At 41.7% G+C, this 15,477-nt stretch overlaps 1 protein-coding gene across 13 annotated transcripts in view; it reads right to left on the bottom strand.

Annotated features, from left to right (window-relative positions):
- The window catches only part of ppfia2 (PTPRF interacting protein alpha 2), a 105,278-nt gene that overhangs the window by 56,815 nt on the left and 32,986 nt on the right, over positions 1–15,477 (bottom strand). For 4 of the 13 annotated variants that reach the window (XM_026326421.2, XM_026326420.2, XM_033325034.1 and 1 more), the window contains exon 1: positions 13,254–13,375. The exons of the other annotated variants lie outside the window; for them this stretch is intronic. In XM_026326421.2, coding sequence (XP_026182206.1) covers positions 13,254–13,334 — 81 coding nt within the window. In that variant the 5' untranslated portion in view covers positions 13,335–13,375. Of the gene's footprint in view, positions 1–13,253; positions 13,376–15,477 lie in introns of those variants that run through there. 13 annotated transcript variants of the gene reach the window in all.

The raw sequence follows: 15,477 nt of genomic DNA, 5'->3' as shown, positions 1-15,477 counted from the left end.
TAATTTTTTTTTATTCCATCCAGACATGTTTGATATCGTTTTCCACAAAAACTGTTTGACACCACAAAATCATACTTGTATACTTTGTAGATTCTGAAGGCAGAGACAATCCCGACCCCCATGAGACGATGAACATGAAAACAGCCTTCTAGTGTCAAACTAAACCGTGCACAGTGAATTTGTCAAACATGAAGTAACAAATCCCCTTTGAGAGACGGAGACATAGCAAAGGTTTTTCAGAGCATCGAATGATTTAACTTGGCAGTCCTGTTATTGAACCCACAGGCATCCACTACTGAGAATCACGGTGCTTTCCTGTACATCCTTGTTCAATCCTTTAACAAAATATAATTATCCAGTAAGTCTTTTAATGAGCAGTAAAAGGTTACAGTACGGGTTACACATCCAACTGTGCTCCCACATGATGATGCTATTAAGACCCGAGTTCATAAAACGAACTGCTGCACCTCATGAGTTCTACCCAACAGACGCTCGTCTGCATCTCAGACAATCAGAGGACTGTGCAGGGTGAGCATCTTCAAGAGGCACTCACCTAACACAGTTAACCAATTTGTGGGAGATACCAGAGATCATCAGTACTTTTTAGAACGGGTAACTTTTCTGTGAAATGGATGTTCAGTAAGAAAGAAAATAAGACAAACACGTCTCTTAAACACTTCCTGATTCAGCCAGAGAGTGTGTAAAAGCAATATTCTTTTGCCTCCCTTCTTGCACCCAAACTAATCTGATAATGGGCCATATATTCGTTCCCTCTGAGCGTTTTAATGAAGATTAACAGAGAGCAAAAAGATAACGGCATCACATTGAAGGATGCCACTAAGGCTTAGAAAGCTGGAAAACTGGGTGCAGCATCTGTGACACAGCGTATGCCAAGCATGAAATCAGCATTACGCAAGGATAAAGTAACCACTGTTGCCACAAACTGTGAAATCTCATCAGGGAAGGAAGACAGACAGCAACACACACACACACACACACACACATAGGTGGAAAAGACAAGAGTTCAATGACAGCAGACTGAAGCATCATTGAAATTCCTGACAGACAACAGGGCTCAGTGTTTTTCCTGGAGATCTGTCAAACTTTGAGAGAAGAATGACAGCCACTTGTTGGCCGAATAAGAGCACTTCATGCAACATATTCAGAGAAGCCCACAGGAGTGTGTGAAAGAACCTGATACTTGCTGTGTGGAAATAATCAGCAAAAATGGGTCAACCAGGTGATTTCAACCAAGAGTTCACAAACAGAATTACAGAGGTGGGTGAGGACGTGGCCATGAAGGTGCCGGGGTTTGTGATCAATAAAAAAAAGTCAAAGAGGTGATGGACAGCTGTGGATGAAGCGTTGGAAACAGCAATTCCCATCTCACCCAGCAGCCTGTCATTCACCTCTTCAACATCAGACCACATCAACTGTGACACACCCATGAGCTCTTCTCTCCACACACAGACACCAAAAAAAAAAAAAAAGTCTTACGCAGAACTTACTCTTAAAAAAAAAAAAAAAAAAAAAGTCTTACTCGTACACACTATCGCTCTTTTGCAGACACAACACACACACACACACACACACACAGTCCTCTAGTCATATGGTGAAATGTCCCCACATGTACAGACTTTATGCAGATACATGTCTGTAAATGAGGCAGAGCTTTCAGCAGGATATCAACAGCCCTCTGTGACTATCAGCAGCAAACACTGACAGTCATTCATTTTGGTGTTAAGTTGCTTTCACAAAAACAGAACTAGGAGCCGTTCATTGGGACTGAACATTTCTAACAACATTACAAAAGACCAGCGTCAAACTTAAGGTAATTTCATTTCTGTGCATCAATGTTGTGTGTTTTTGCTCAATGGGTTCCCTGTGGCAGGCATGCAGTATATCACTGCGCCTAAATCAGGCGTCAGCGCTCCTTCCATTAAAAATGAATGGTTTTACGCAGTGTTAAGCACTTTGATGCTGAAAGTAGCTTAAGTTGTCAGACATGCACACGATGCAGAAAAATCACTTTTTTTTCCCAATAAATCTTTCTTTCCATCAAATATGTAAGAGAATCCTCCAGAGATGTGAGGCAAAGCCACCTGTTCCCAATTATGTTAAGAAACCAGCCAATCACTGTGCTAATGTGATGCTATGATCACTTACCCAAACAGAACTCATATATAAGAGGAGCCATCTCACCCAATAATCAAACATTTTCAATTATTACAAACACAATTGTAACACATCAGATACAGAGCATGTAGCTCACGTTCTCATGGCACACACAGCATGCCCATTAATGCACGCACGCACGCACACACACGCACAACTCACTTCAACACGCCAGCTAAAAGATTTATGGGTTGAGAGCAACAAGAGGTTGACTCAACAGAATTTGTGTCGGCGCTTTTAAATGTGAGCACTTGTGCAAACGTGAGCATGAATGATCCATTAGACTAACAGACAACATGTCAGAGGGTCAGGATCAGGTTCCTCATTAGCTGAGCCCTAATTAATGAGGCAAATATGTCACAGACTGTAGAGAAATGTGTCTCAACACAATAACCAGACTGGCAATGTCACAAAAAAAATGAGAAAATCAGATCTTGTCAAAGTTCTGCATATATTATGTTGACAATGCACTTATTGATCTATTAAAACAAATCTATGCAAGAAACGACTTTAAGTGCACATTTATTTTCTCCATTTTAAAGCAGCGGTGCCACCTCTACAGTGAAGACTCACAGACACTGTCAAAGTGAAGATCAAGACACAGTTGTGCAGGGGGACCATTTAATAAACAGGGATACACTGACGAATAACTGCCAGCCAGTCTTTTACGAGTCGTCCTGTTCATGCTGCTCAGCACGTCCAACACCTTTCCTGTTCTTTGAAAGCAGACATCTACAGAGAGATACAGCAGCTGCTGCAAAATTCACAGTCCTCATCTTTGCCAGATCTTTCAAGGCCCTTTCAAAAATAAATTAAAGTCCAACAGCACAACAAGCAGACCTATAGCAGTCAATTTTACAACTAGAAAAGTTGTCAACACTGAGTATTTTATTCATTTACTTCCTTCTTAAACTTGGAAAACCAGCCATTTTTGCCGACTATGCTAATTTGTTGACTAAAGTATTTATACAACGGTTGATCAGTGCAAAACAATATGTCACTGTCTGGCATTTGACCAGTCATATAACTTGCATGAGAATTTCTTCAAGACATTTATTGTACATTCACAAATCATTTGTTGTCTTCACCCTCACAACCTAATTACAAATCAGATCCACTGTAAGCTTTACCATTAGCATACAGTACATGCTAGGCTACAGCAATGCTATTCCCTGGCTCTGTGAATAATGAAACGTGTTGCAGTCAAATCCCAGATGTAATAATTTGCAGCCTTAGGATTTATTATTTACTCGAGCACTAGGGGAAATCCATTAACGTGCAAAGCTGGCTAGAACATACCAACATACTAATGCCTGCAGTGCCATTTTCAATCAATACCTGCAAAAATCACTTTAAAGCTGAGGATCAAACCAAACACGTGTGTCACTGTCTGAAGACATTAGTAGAAATCTGATGAACATTACAGCTTTATAAAGATGGTAACCCTGTTACATTTGGATGTGTTGGCATGTGTCAGAACAATTTCTACTAAATATGTAGTTGAATAATAAAAACACCAAATAATGTAACTGTAGGCATCACTGGCTCTACATTTCTCCCCATTGTCTGTTGCTCCGACACAATCCCACAGTCCTTTACACAGGCCTGTCAGTTTGGCTTTAACACATGCTTGCGTGCAGCCTCATGGCAGAAAACACCCACATGTTAAGGAACATCCTGAACCTCCACTCCTTCAGGCAGCCAGTAACAGAAAAAAAGGAATTTTTCTTGTCAAAGCCCAGATACTGTTTCTGGGTTATGGCCCCTCTCCTGCACTAATCCTCTCTCTAAACCATCCCCTTCTTTCATTCCAGACACCCATGGGTGTGGCTAAGCTGATACACTAGCTCGAGTCAAGACAAGGCACAGTCACTGTCTCCATGGCAACCAAGGGTGGATGCTGAGGTCCTTGCTGGGCGGACGATGCCGCTGCCCTGCATTAAAGTGATCGCCATGTAGCAGGTGGTGCTCCAGCCTCCTGTGAGCGGCCTGCAGGGCCACAGGGCCTGGTCAAAGCCATGCCATACTGGACTAGCTGTCAGCTCAGATTAGCACAGATCACAGAGCTAACACCAGGCAGTGGCCTGTTTTGTGTCGGCATCAGGCTTGTTACCGAGATAGATGACATCTTCTATAAGACGACGTTCTGAAGTCGGAGTCCAGGAACTCCCCAGCATTCATTCAAGAATCAGACATTTTATTTCACTGAAATTTTCTTTCCCAGTAACAAAATGCATCACACTGATTATATATTATATATTTGCAGTTTCATAATAAACAAACAAACCACTTTGAAATAGTCAATGAAATTGGTGTATGTGAGATTATCTCTAAGTATAACTCCTCACTTTCTTCTTGCTTCCTCACAAACTTTACTTTTATTGAGCTTTGCTTTTATCCTCAAGCAGCTGCATGCATTCAGCCGTGAGACAGAGCAGCATTCAAAGCCCTTGGCTAAAGTCTGGTAGCAGTACAAGAGGTACTTGACATCACACTTCACCTTTTGTGCAACAGTGAATGTTTCAGCAACCTGAAGTCTTCCAACATGTTGCTCACTGCCCTCAAACATTTAAACAACTCTAGCGAAACCACTGGTAGAGAGGCTCAATAGCTCCAGCCTGCAGCATGTAATCAACCTCTGAATACAGAGGTCTTTTTAATGGATGAAAGGGAGGCTGAGTGTCTCACACTCAGCCTTGGTAACAGGCTGCAGTGGGCCAGCTGCTTTTTACTTCATTATAGTATAAAGAAGAAAAACTACATGTGGTTGCAGACTCCATGCATGTTTAGCACAAATATGTAACAAAAGCCACAAGGCATGCTACACTGACTGAGTGCGTCAACACAACCTGTTTTTAATATAATACGTGTGAAATAAAAGGTAAAGGACTTCATCATCTTTCCTTGCTACATAAAAGAGAGGTTGCCAGTCTTATCATTCCCTAAATATCTACCCATGTTAATTACTGTGCCTCCAGTAAACTGGTTCAGGCCCTCCCTTGTGCCTTGTCTGCAAGGCCTCTTCAGTCTTATTGCCTGCTGTGACATTATACACTTTCATTAAAAATCCTGAATGCTTAGATACTCCCAGCTCACCTGCAGGGCTCTTGCCCAAATTGTCTTCTGAGAAAAAACAAAAACAAAAAAGAAAGTAAAATGTTCCTGGCTTCATAACTTGTGCTGGAGACCAGTGCCAGACACAGTGAAACCACCCACCACACAGTAGGTGACAATGTCTCTGCACCCAAATAGCTTGTAGGAGAGCTACAAATGTTTCAGATAATTAAGTTCTCTGGCTTTTACATGCACAGATGCCTGCTGGTCTGTATGGAAAAACATTTGGTGCTGAGGTGGTCTCTCTGCAGGGAGTCTGTGTTTTGCTGCTGTATGAACCAAGGCTGGTTATCCCCTGTGAGCCCACAAGCGGATGTATTGATTTTGGAGAGTTTGATTTCAGTGCATGATGGGAGAGTGGTGGCAGCAGCAGGAATACAGACCTAAGGGCTACAAAAGTGCTTCTGCCTGTTAAAAATCTAGTTCTTACATCCAGCGTGGCAGACTTATGCTAGCAGTTTTGAGTAAATAGAATATACATGGGAGAAGCACAGATAAACCTCAGATAACCAGACCCAGAGATACGGTAACCTTGACCAGAGTCCCTGCATAACCTTGTAAACTTTACAGCCCTATTGCTATAGACCAGATGGCCATTACAATCTGCTTCAACACTGTGTGACACCAGACAAATCATTGTTTATCATTCACTAAAACACCAGCATTCAAAGCTCGACACTATTAAACAGTATTCACCTCATGATGTGGGAATGTAGAACTGACGGTCACGAAAAGTAAAACCCCTTTTTGTGTTGACTTTGGCCAAAATGTGTAATAACCTTTCATTGACTTTCCTACTTAGAGGGAGGTTTCACTGTCTTCGGCATGTCTTGCTAATTAAGTACACTGTCTCTCATTTGTCTATTGACTTCAACAGATGTTTAAATCTATGGTTAAGGTCACCAGACTGGTGCTTTTAAGAATTCCAGTTTACAACAATGCACTTTAGGAAACCATAGCAGTTTAATAGAGAAATAAAAGATGATATAATTAATGTTGTCAGGTCTTTATACCCTGGTCCAGCCATAGTAGCCATACACATACTGACACACAAACAGTGGGGCAGCAGCAGTAAAAGAGATGGCCAAAGCTGCTGTAATTGAACATAGCATAGATTTTATTGCCACTGCATTATTCACAAAAGGCCACTGTGTACTGCATCGCCTCATGTGAATGTCTGCAGGGGAAACATAATGTTGCAAAGAGACAGTGTGGGTGAGAGGAAAAAACACTGAGGCAATTTTTAAAAATCCAACACATCCTCCTGCAGAGAGACTTGGGATGAATGAATCACCCAGGTAGCAATTTGAAAACAAAGTCGTCCGCCTCTGAACGAACTGTGTTTTGTCCTTTAATCAAACCTGCACAGTCATGGGGCGGTGAAACAAATTGAGATGTATATTACAATCAGAGAAAAGGCCTGAGGGTCGAGAGACAAAGAGACAGCTTTGTAGAGTTAATGATACAACACAGTGCAGCCTCAGACATCCCCCAGCTCTCCCATTACACAGAATGTATAAGCTATAAAATTAAACTGCTATGAAAGTGTTACTTATGGAGTGGGTATTCCAGTATCAGCACCACAGACGATGGAGGCAAAATACAAAACCAGCTGAGTCTTAGTAACTGTATATATGGATGAACAAATGAAAGCAATAAAAGCCAAAGCCAGTAAAAGCTAGAGAGAGGTGTGATCATCACGTCATCCTTTCACTCTGGTCATGAAGGCGATGCCTGCCCCATATCTATGTTTTCTGAATATTAAAGAATCCTATACTCAACCGGAACTAACACTGGTACTTTTTCTATAGTTCCTATTTTCAATAAATACAGACCTTTCTGTAATGGCTTCATAATAAAAACTCAAAATCCAATCTGTAAAAGCAGCTAGTCATATGCCTATTCCCCTATTGCAATGCATCCTTAACTATTATCCTATCAGTAAATTAGCTTTTGTTTGGTCTCTACTCACTAAAATGTAATGTGAAATGGACTAGCAAGCTGTTCTGGGAGAACGATCATCAGACCAAAGCATCTGATAATGTGTCAGTGCATTAATTTGGATGGATGGTTGGCAACAACATGGGTGAAAGTCACTTGTGAACCAAGTGAGGCATCAGAGTCATCACAAATAAGTACAAACAAACAAATTATTTGTTTATTCATATTCATTGTAGTTTGACTATTAGAAAGTGTCGGCGCTGATAATCTGTGTCTGACTTTTAATTAATGTACCACAACCTGGGGGAGGCACTAACCTCTGATCGTAGAGCTCATCTCTGATTCAAACAGGACTGGTCTTCTGCCAAACCAAATGGTAATTCAGTGAGATTACCAGGCTACCATTGCCTCACTGTGTGCCATGGGCTGGTTGACAGCAGTGACAGACATGCTGACCATGTCTGAGGTGAAGATGTGACTGTTGTGCATTACAGTCAGCAGATGAACCACCTTATGGAGCACATTAAGTGTCTATGCTACTGAGATAGAAAGATTAAGAGTTGTAGTAGTGTTTGTTTTAGTACTAGCCACTACTATTGTATCTGCCTCTGATTCTTTTTGGCCCCCAAAATCAGCCAGAATGCATCTATGTGAACAACACACCAAAGGCAATATCCACTAATCTGTTCCTAATGAGAACTATTTGTGTAGTTGTTGCTGATTCACAGCACCAAGTTTCCTTGATCTATCTTTCCTCATAAAATGTAAATCTGTTTTCTCTGGTCCACCTAAGCTTTAACACCTTGGACCGTCCAGGATTGACACAGTTACCCCTCACTGATGAAAACAAATGTCTAACAAGTCTTTGAGCTTGGTAAGAAAAGAAAACACACTAAAAACTCTCCACATTTTTATGAGATCAGACTGCTGCACTAATCCAGGAAAAGGGATGCAACACACCAACAATGAGTAAGTGTGTCTTTCAGCACTATTTAACTTTTCCTTCTTGCTAATGGATACTTACATTTGAGTTTGCGCACTGTAAGATCACAAATTCATAGAGAGACTGAGAAGAGCAGCAACACAGTTCCCCCACAATGCACAGGTTTTACAGTACCACATACACATCACTGGTACACAGATATTCCACCTCACTCTCCCGTTTTCACACTAACAAAACACACACATAGGGTCCTCTCGCTTTCGAAAGCTTACTCATGCTTTTAATCGGTGTGGAATCCATCAAAGTGGGTCAAACTCCCTTTCCCATCTGCCCCGGCCAGATTTTAAATGCGTGAGGGATGATTAAAAAAAAGGCCAAGAAAATAGGGCAAATGCTCCGTAACACATATCCTAGTCAGGAGACCTGTCACATGAAACAGATACCAAAGGGAGGACGGTGTGTTTGAGTGTGTGTTGATCATTTTGGCTGCATTCATTAGCAAATGCTATGTACCAGGGTAACAAATAAAAGGTCGAGCGCTTCGACTTCAAGCTACTGGACGCGTATAAATTTGTCGTGCTTGTGCTCATTTGCATACAACCTTTGGCTTTTCCATCACTGTCACATGGTTCACAAGAGTGGGACACCAGAGGAGGGAGAGGGAGTGCATGTGCCAGGACAGTGGGGACAACAGCTGGAGGATAAGCTTGCTCCCACAGCTGGGTGTGTGACCGTGTGTGTGTGTGTGTGTGTACATGTATGTCTGCTCTATGTTTAAGTGCCAAGGGAGCTTTTCTGTGTACTTTACATGCCTGAGTGTGTCAGTCTTGTCTTTTTCGTTTGTTTCTTTGCAGCTGTGTGTGTCTGTGTGGATAATTGCATGCTGCTGTGGAGACACATGTTCATGCAGCTATTTGTATCACAGCAGAAATGGTTGCTCTAGTCAGAGGGAGACAGCCTGTAAAGGCCACATTACCCTCCAGATAAACCTGCAGCAGTCCTGGAGTCATGTGATGAAGTGTCATCACGTTCACTTGGAAAACTGTTCAGAGATCATCGATGGGGCGGGACCCTGCGGTTAGCATCTAATACATTTAGCACAATTGGGGATATCCAAGATGAAGGATTAAAATGCAGTAGATAGTTCAACAGCTCATGAAAGGCAAACAGATGATAGTCCTCAACACAAAAATATTCACTTTACAAAAACAAATCAAAGCAAGCAAACAATTCACTGCATCTGTGACCCTGGAATAACAAACAACAAATATTTGGAATTTTTTGGCTTGTGATTGCAATTATCAAAACTTTCCTCTAAATCCTGTGAAATGTTTCACTCCAGCTTAATATAAAAGACAAAGGGTGCAATAAATAAACCACCTTACAAACAAAGGCAAGAAAATTCAGCTGCAGTCCATGAGATAATAGAGACTACGGTGGACTGGGGGATAATGCTGAAATTAGGGTATCACCGTGACAAGGCAGGAAAATAGGTGCTTACTTGTCATTCAAACTCCAGTCTGGGTTCGGCTGATTAGTTATCCTGTCTCACAGACCCTGCTCTGTGTGCCTGACTGGGCTTGTGAGACTGTTCAGGTGTTGGCATAAAGGTGGTGAGTGTGTGTGCAGGAATCAGCACACACTTATACATCTGAAGATGTAGCCATCAATAACAAGCCTTGTGCTATTCTGGCTCTCAGCTTACATAGAGTACAACAAAGGTTCAATCTGAGCCTCATTTTCAACATCTTTCACTGGATGTAAGCATCAGGGTAAATGAGAAGTAGCACTTTTTAAATCAGCATGCAAAAGCCTGTCATTCATCTTTTCTGCCAAGCCATGAATACAAACCCTCAGTCAGGCTGTCAGAGAGGACAGCTAAAAGAGGCACGGCTATAACAGTTTGATTAAGCAGGGTTGGCCTGAGCTGTGGCCGTGCCTACAGAGCACAGAGGACAGATGCTCATAGAAGAACCCAACCCCAAACAGCAGCTCTTTAGCCAAATTTCCCTGCAGCACTGCTGCCATAAACTTCAGTTTCACATCAGAAGAGAGGATTATTTTGAGACAGAGCCGTCAGTGAGAACCTGCTCATTCCCTCCTCTACATTTTAACAGTGGGCTAGAGGGATATGTTGGTTTAAAAAGAAACTTAGGGATGAGTTTCTGAGAATCTGTCAAAAAGTTGGCAGACAACTTCAGTGTGACTTTGTCTTGGTGCTGATTAGATTCCATGGCCAGTATTACCTCATTTTTATTATCCAGTTTCTTTTAATTAGCGGTCCAATATGAGCTGTAATGGTACCTTCAGTTGCTAGAGGTGACAGGCTGTATGGGCCATGTGGACAACAATGCATTTCAGGCTGAGGGCGAGAGAGAGGCCTTCAGGGCGAACAGACTGCAGCTGAAGAGACTAATCGCATGCAGAGCTAATTTGACAACCAAGGACAGATACTGGGCAACAATTATATCTTGTTTTTTAGGAAGGTCAACCCTGACAAACTGTTTGGCAGAGTATTATGGACTAAGAACAATGGGTTGTGAAACACAATGGCATGGACAAAACAACTGGGAGTTTAACTCCCGGGGTGTTCTGAGCAGGGAGCAGGGAGCATTAGGGGCATCGCTTCTCTAACTGACTCTTACAGAACAACTCTATGAAGTGTTGCATGATGAACACATTACATGAACACTTCCTTCATTTATAATGGCTAGCAGGGAATAACAACAGTAGGGGTCTCCTCTGAGCATAAGAACTAGTGTCACATCAAAGAGAATCTGTTATGAAGCCCCTAATAAGGTCCAGAGGGTCCAGAGCTCCATCAGCAAACCTTCTGTCATGGGAGGAATCTTACTGGATGTTTCTCTAACACCAGCAAACGTACAAACAAAAGAGTCTGTTAGCTTGTTGTGAGCATTAGCTGCTCAATATCTATATTAGCCTTATCACTTTGAGCATGTTAGCATGCTGATTTTAGCATTTAGCTCAAAGCACCAATGTGTTTTGTACTGTATCACAGACAATCCATCATTTTCTAACCAAGACTTCATCACAAAACCACAGCAAAGATAAATGTCTCTGTTTAGTCTTATTGTGCCCGTGCACCATTTCAGTGTGCCACCTATGCCGGCTCCCAATGCCAAAAAGATATGGGCTGAGACATACAGAGACTGTAGACACAGCTGTGTGGCGGACTAGTGAGCTCCAAAACTAAACAAGCTCTGACACTTCTGGGTACATGTTTGCAGAGCCTGGCGGTGAACACTAAAGGAACCGAATAACTTCATTGCCCCCATGAAGCTGCTGAGGCTTTAAAAGACACCCTACTTTGCAATTTAATTTAATTTGCCCCAGTAGATTTATAATTGCAAAGTAGGAAGGGCAATCTGATAAAATGAATATCATTAGGAGTTGGTAAACAATCTGAGAAGAACTGGGTTGAAAACAGCTGTGCTGAGAAAGTACTGATTTGGCATGGCATGCAGTGAAGCATGCTTTTACCTAACCAAGCATGATAATACCTCAAGGATGGGAGGAAAAAAACAACAACTCTGATTTATGTGAACTCAAGCAGCCTAATACTGACTTTGCCTACAATTCCTTTTCATGGGGAATTCCAATCTGCGAGCTGGGAAGGCTTTGATTTCGTGACATCAGAGGAGTTTCTTCCAACAGGTACAAGCCCTCAGGGAGCCTTTCTTCACTAATGATTTGACATGAAAAGGCAAAACTGAGATTTATGAGGCCCCAGACAAACACTGAAGGGGAAAATCTTCAAATGTGAAAGTCACAGTAGCTGGTTAGAGGCAAGACGAACAAGACACGGGATGAAGGAATTTAAAAGGTAGAAATAATGACACTGTGCCTTATTGGACTTTTGCAGTGTCTTGCCTTTCCTTGTGGTTTATTGTAAAAACAAAGTCATTAAAAATGCCAAATGGCAAAACAAAGAGAAGGTAAAGTGGCGTGTACGAACAACACACTCAGCTTTGTTGCTGGCTCAGATTGTGATTAGACTGATGAGGCAGGTGTATTTCTACATAAACACCTCACCTAAAACTGAGCTCCCTTCAGCACTTCAGCTCACTTGAAAAGCAACCCACAAACCACTTTCCACTTAGAGCTCATGAAATCACGCTGACTACACCTGGTTGCAAAAATCTCAACCATCATCACCTTCTTTTCCTTTTATACTCCAAAGGCATCCAGCAGGCTCCTGTGTACTGCTGGGAGAAATCTAATGGGATGAAATCTCTCTCACTGAAACATTTCCTTCCTTTCTTCCCTCCACCCACAATAAAACCAGAAAGTGCTGGCTTGCTTACAAGAGTCATGTGGAACACACTCGATCAATATTGACTAACACTGCTCCATTGCCATGCATGGGCTCTAGGCAGAGCTTAAATATGCACGGACAGCCTACAGTAATCAATGTAGGGCACAGTACACATCTGTCCTTATTTCTCATTATAAACTGGGAGAATATAATCAGGAGTTTGAGCACAATTCAAATATAAATTACAGGGATGAGATACAGTGAGCGGAGCATGAATAATTGAACATCATTATACAGTAGCTAAATGAAGATGAACTCTGAAATCCCACTGTCTCACAATTCAAATCTCAGATGTTTTATTTAACAAGCAGGAGTGTGAAACCACAGTATTTTTATTGTATTCTTTCCTTTAAGATCTTAGAGCTGGATTATATAAAATCTGACTCCCTGCTCCCTTGTGTTGTTTCTTTGTGGACTTTTTTGATGACTGCCTGCACATCCAGCATGCACTGCTGAGCATCCACTTAGCTTTACACTTCATTCATCCACAGTACAGAAAAGACAACGCAAAACAGCATGGACTGTTCTGCAAACCCAATTCTATGTCATGGAAAATCAGGATTGAGCTAATAAGGGAGTCTGTGCAGGAGGAAACACCCAGGTCACTGCTGACACCTCCAAATATGCCACTAAATCACTGCGAGCCAAAGAAAACATGATCAATGTTAGAAGAACCAGCAGCTGAAATGTGAGTGATGATGCACAGACGGTAAAGAAGGACTTTAAGACGCACAGTTCATTTACCTGGAATGTGTAAAACCTCGTCCCGTTCGGTGGATGCACCTTGGGGGAGTTGGTCCCCGTACTCATGTCTGAGAAAATCATAATCCCTTGGATGGGCAGACAATCCAGAACTGATTCTTTTATATATATATATATATATATATTTAAAAAAAAAAAAAAAAAAAAAAAAAAATATATATATATATATATATATATATATATTTTTTTTTTTTTTTTTTAAAATCAGCCAAACGTGGTGTGTCTGACTGAAACTCTGAAACGATCCGACACGGGGATCTGGATCAGCCCATGACCCGATGCTGATCTGTCGGCTTCACAAGGTGGAGCGCTCCGGTAAGATGCGCGACTCTCCGAGAGGAATAAATAAGACAACAAAAGTGAAAACAAGGCAGCTCTCTGTTGTTGTTTTTTGCTCGGCCCTACCTGCCTTCAGAGCACTATTCTGACCGATCTTGTCGCGCTTTGCCTGCAGAGTAAAACCTCCGGAGAGACACCGGATCCATGGTCTCCCTACGCCCGCTGCAAGCAGCACTACCCCTGGCTCGTACGGGTCCGTACGCGCACGGATTATCGCCTCCCTCCTGCACTGGCTTCTCCAATAATCGACGAGAGCATCACATCCGAGCGCAGCCTGCAGCGCACTGAGCGTCCGGACACACGTTTGCTCTGTTTTTACACTGTAAAACTGTCATTTTGTTACAGAGTCGTGTCGGGTCCCTTCCTGACACAGGTGAGTCAGGTGCGTCAATAATCTGCTTAAAGCGTCAGTGTGCAAAACTACATTTTTGGAGAAAAAAAAACAATAATATTGATTTTAAGAATCAGTAATATTAAATGTCGTGAGCTGTTGTTTTTGCAGTGTAGCTGTGTATTGATTGGAGGAGGAGACGGATGCCTGAATCCCTGAACTGTGGCACTTTACTCTGTGGAACAAGATGAGACGGTCTCACTAAAACACACTATGAAAAATCTCCCTGTCAGTTCACTCACACATATTCATGTTCTGAATCCATCTGAAGAACAAAACTGTAAGAGCTGATAGGAGTAAATACACGTCCCCTACATCAATGACTGCTTTAGCTGTTGCTCATTAGATACTTCAGACCAGATTCTACAAAAAAAAAAATGTTGTATTTCAACTATATACATTCTTATGTTTTTGTATATTTTTATCTAATCGTGATGCATTTTGCTAAAAATGGAGAAGCACAGTCACGTCTTCTTTGCACCAGCAAATCTCAGGCTGTCCTCCCTCATCAAGCTGTCTGAAACATTTCCACCTCTTTCACTGGCTCTTGATTTAGAAGCTTTCCACAGACCTGCCATGTTTCCATGCACTAGGCCCATATTGATTTTTTTGTGCTGATGCACTTTAAGGTTTTTATGAAATACAATGGCTACAGCCAAAGTGCACTGACTAAAGGCAGCGTTTATCTGCAATTTTATATGAAGAAAAGCGCTTTCACTTTAAGAGACTTTCAACTAGAAGTGACATGTCTCCCCTTTCCATCCAATTTTTATCTCATCAAGTGTTTTTTTTTTTTTTTTTCCATGATAGAAATCCACATTGGCTGAATACTTTAATCAATTTCCCTGTCCAAGCTGCTAAAAAGCCATCTGGGGGGAAAAAAATATTAAAAATGATATTATTTTCTTTATTCTGTTAGACTAGGTGCCAGGATTCAAGTTAATCATTTATATCTTGATGAGGTGAAATATGATAATTGCTAAAAAGCAAATTATTGAGCCGTTATTCAGATATTCAATCTTTTCCACTCAGCGGAGGAACAGGTAGTTCATGGCCTGATTTTGCACTGTTCGACACAGCTCGGTGAGCCTGATTAAGCTGAGTGGCTTGAACTCACTGCTAACCTCGTACTCTTGGAAGGGATTTAGTTCTGGGAGACTTCAAAGTGTTTGCTCTTGACACGGCAGGTTAACAGCATTTCCAGCTGTGTAGCAATAGATCCCATTAACCAGACTGTGGTGAGGTTACAATCCTGAGCAACTGGAATATGAACCAATCATAATTCAGACTGATTCCTAAACTCACCCTCAGGACTGTACTATAATACCAGATATTCACTGGGCTTAACAGTAAGGTGGTTTAAGAGAGAAAATCAATTAGCAGTGATTAAAAGAAAAGAAATGAAAGGCATCGAAGATCATCTTTTCTTTTTTCCTCAGACTGAAAAAATACTGAGGAGTGAATAACTCTCCCAGG

This window comes from Mastacembelus armatus, chromosome 23 (genome assembly GCF_900324485.2).
Source record: "Mastacembelus armatus chromosome 23, fMasArm1.2, whole genome shotgun sequence".
NCBI classification, from domain to species: domain Eukaryota; kingdom Metazoa; phylum Chordata; class Actinopteri; order Synbranchiformes; family Mastacembelidae; genus Mastacembelus; species Mastacembelus armatus.
This window is presented reverse-complemented; position numbering and strand designations above follow the sequence as displayed.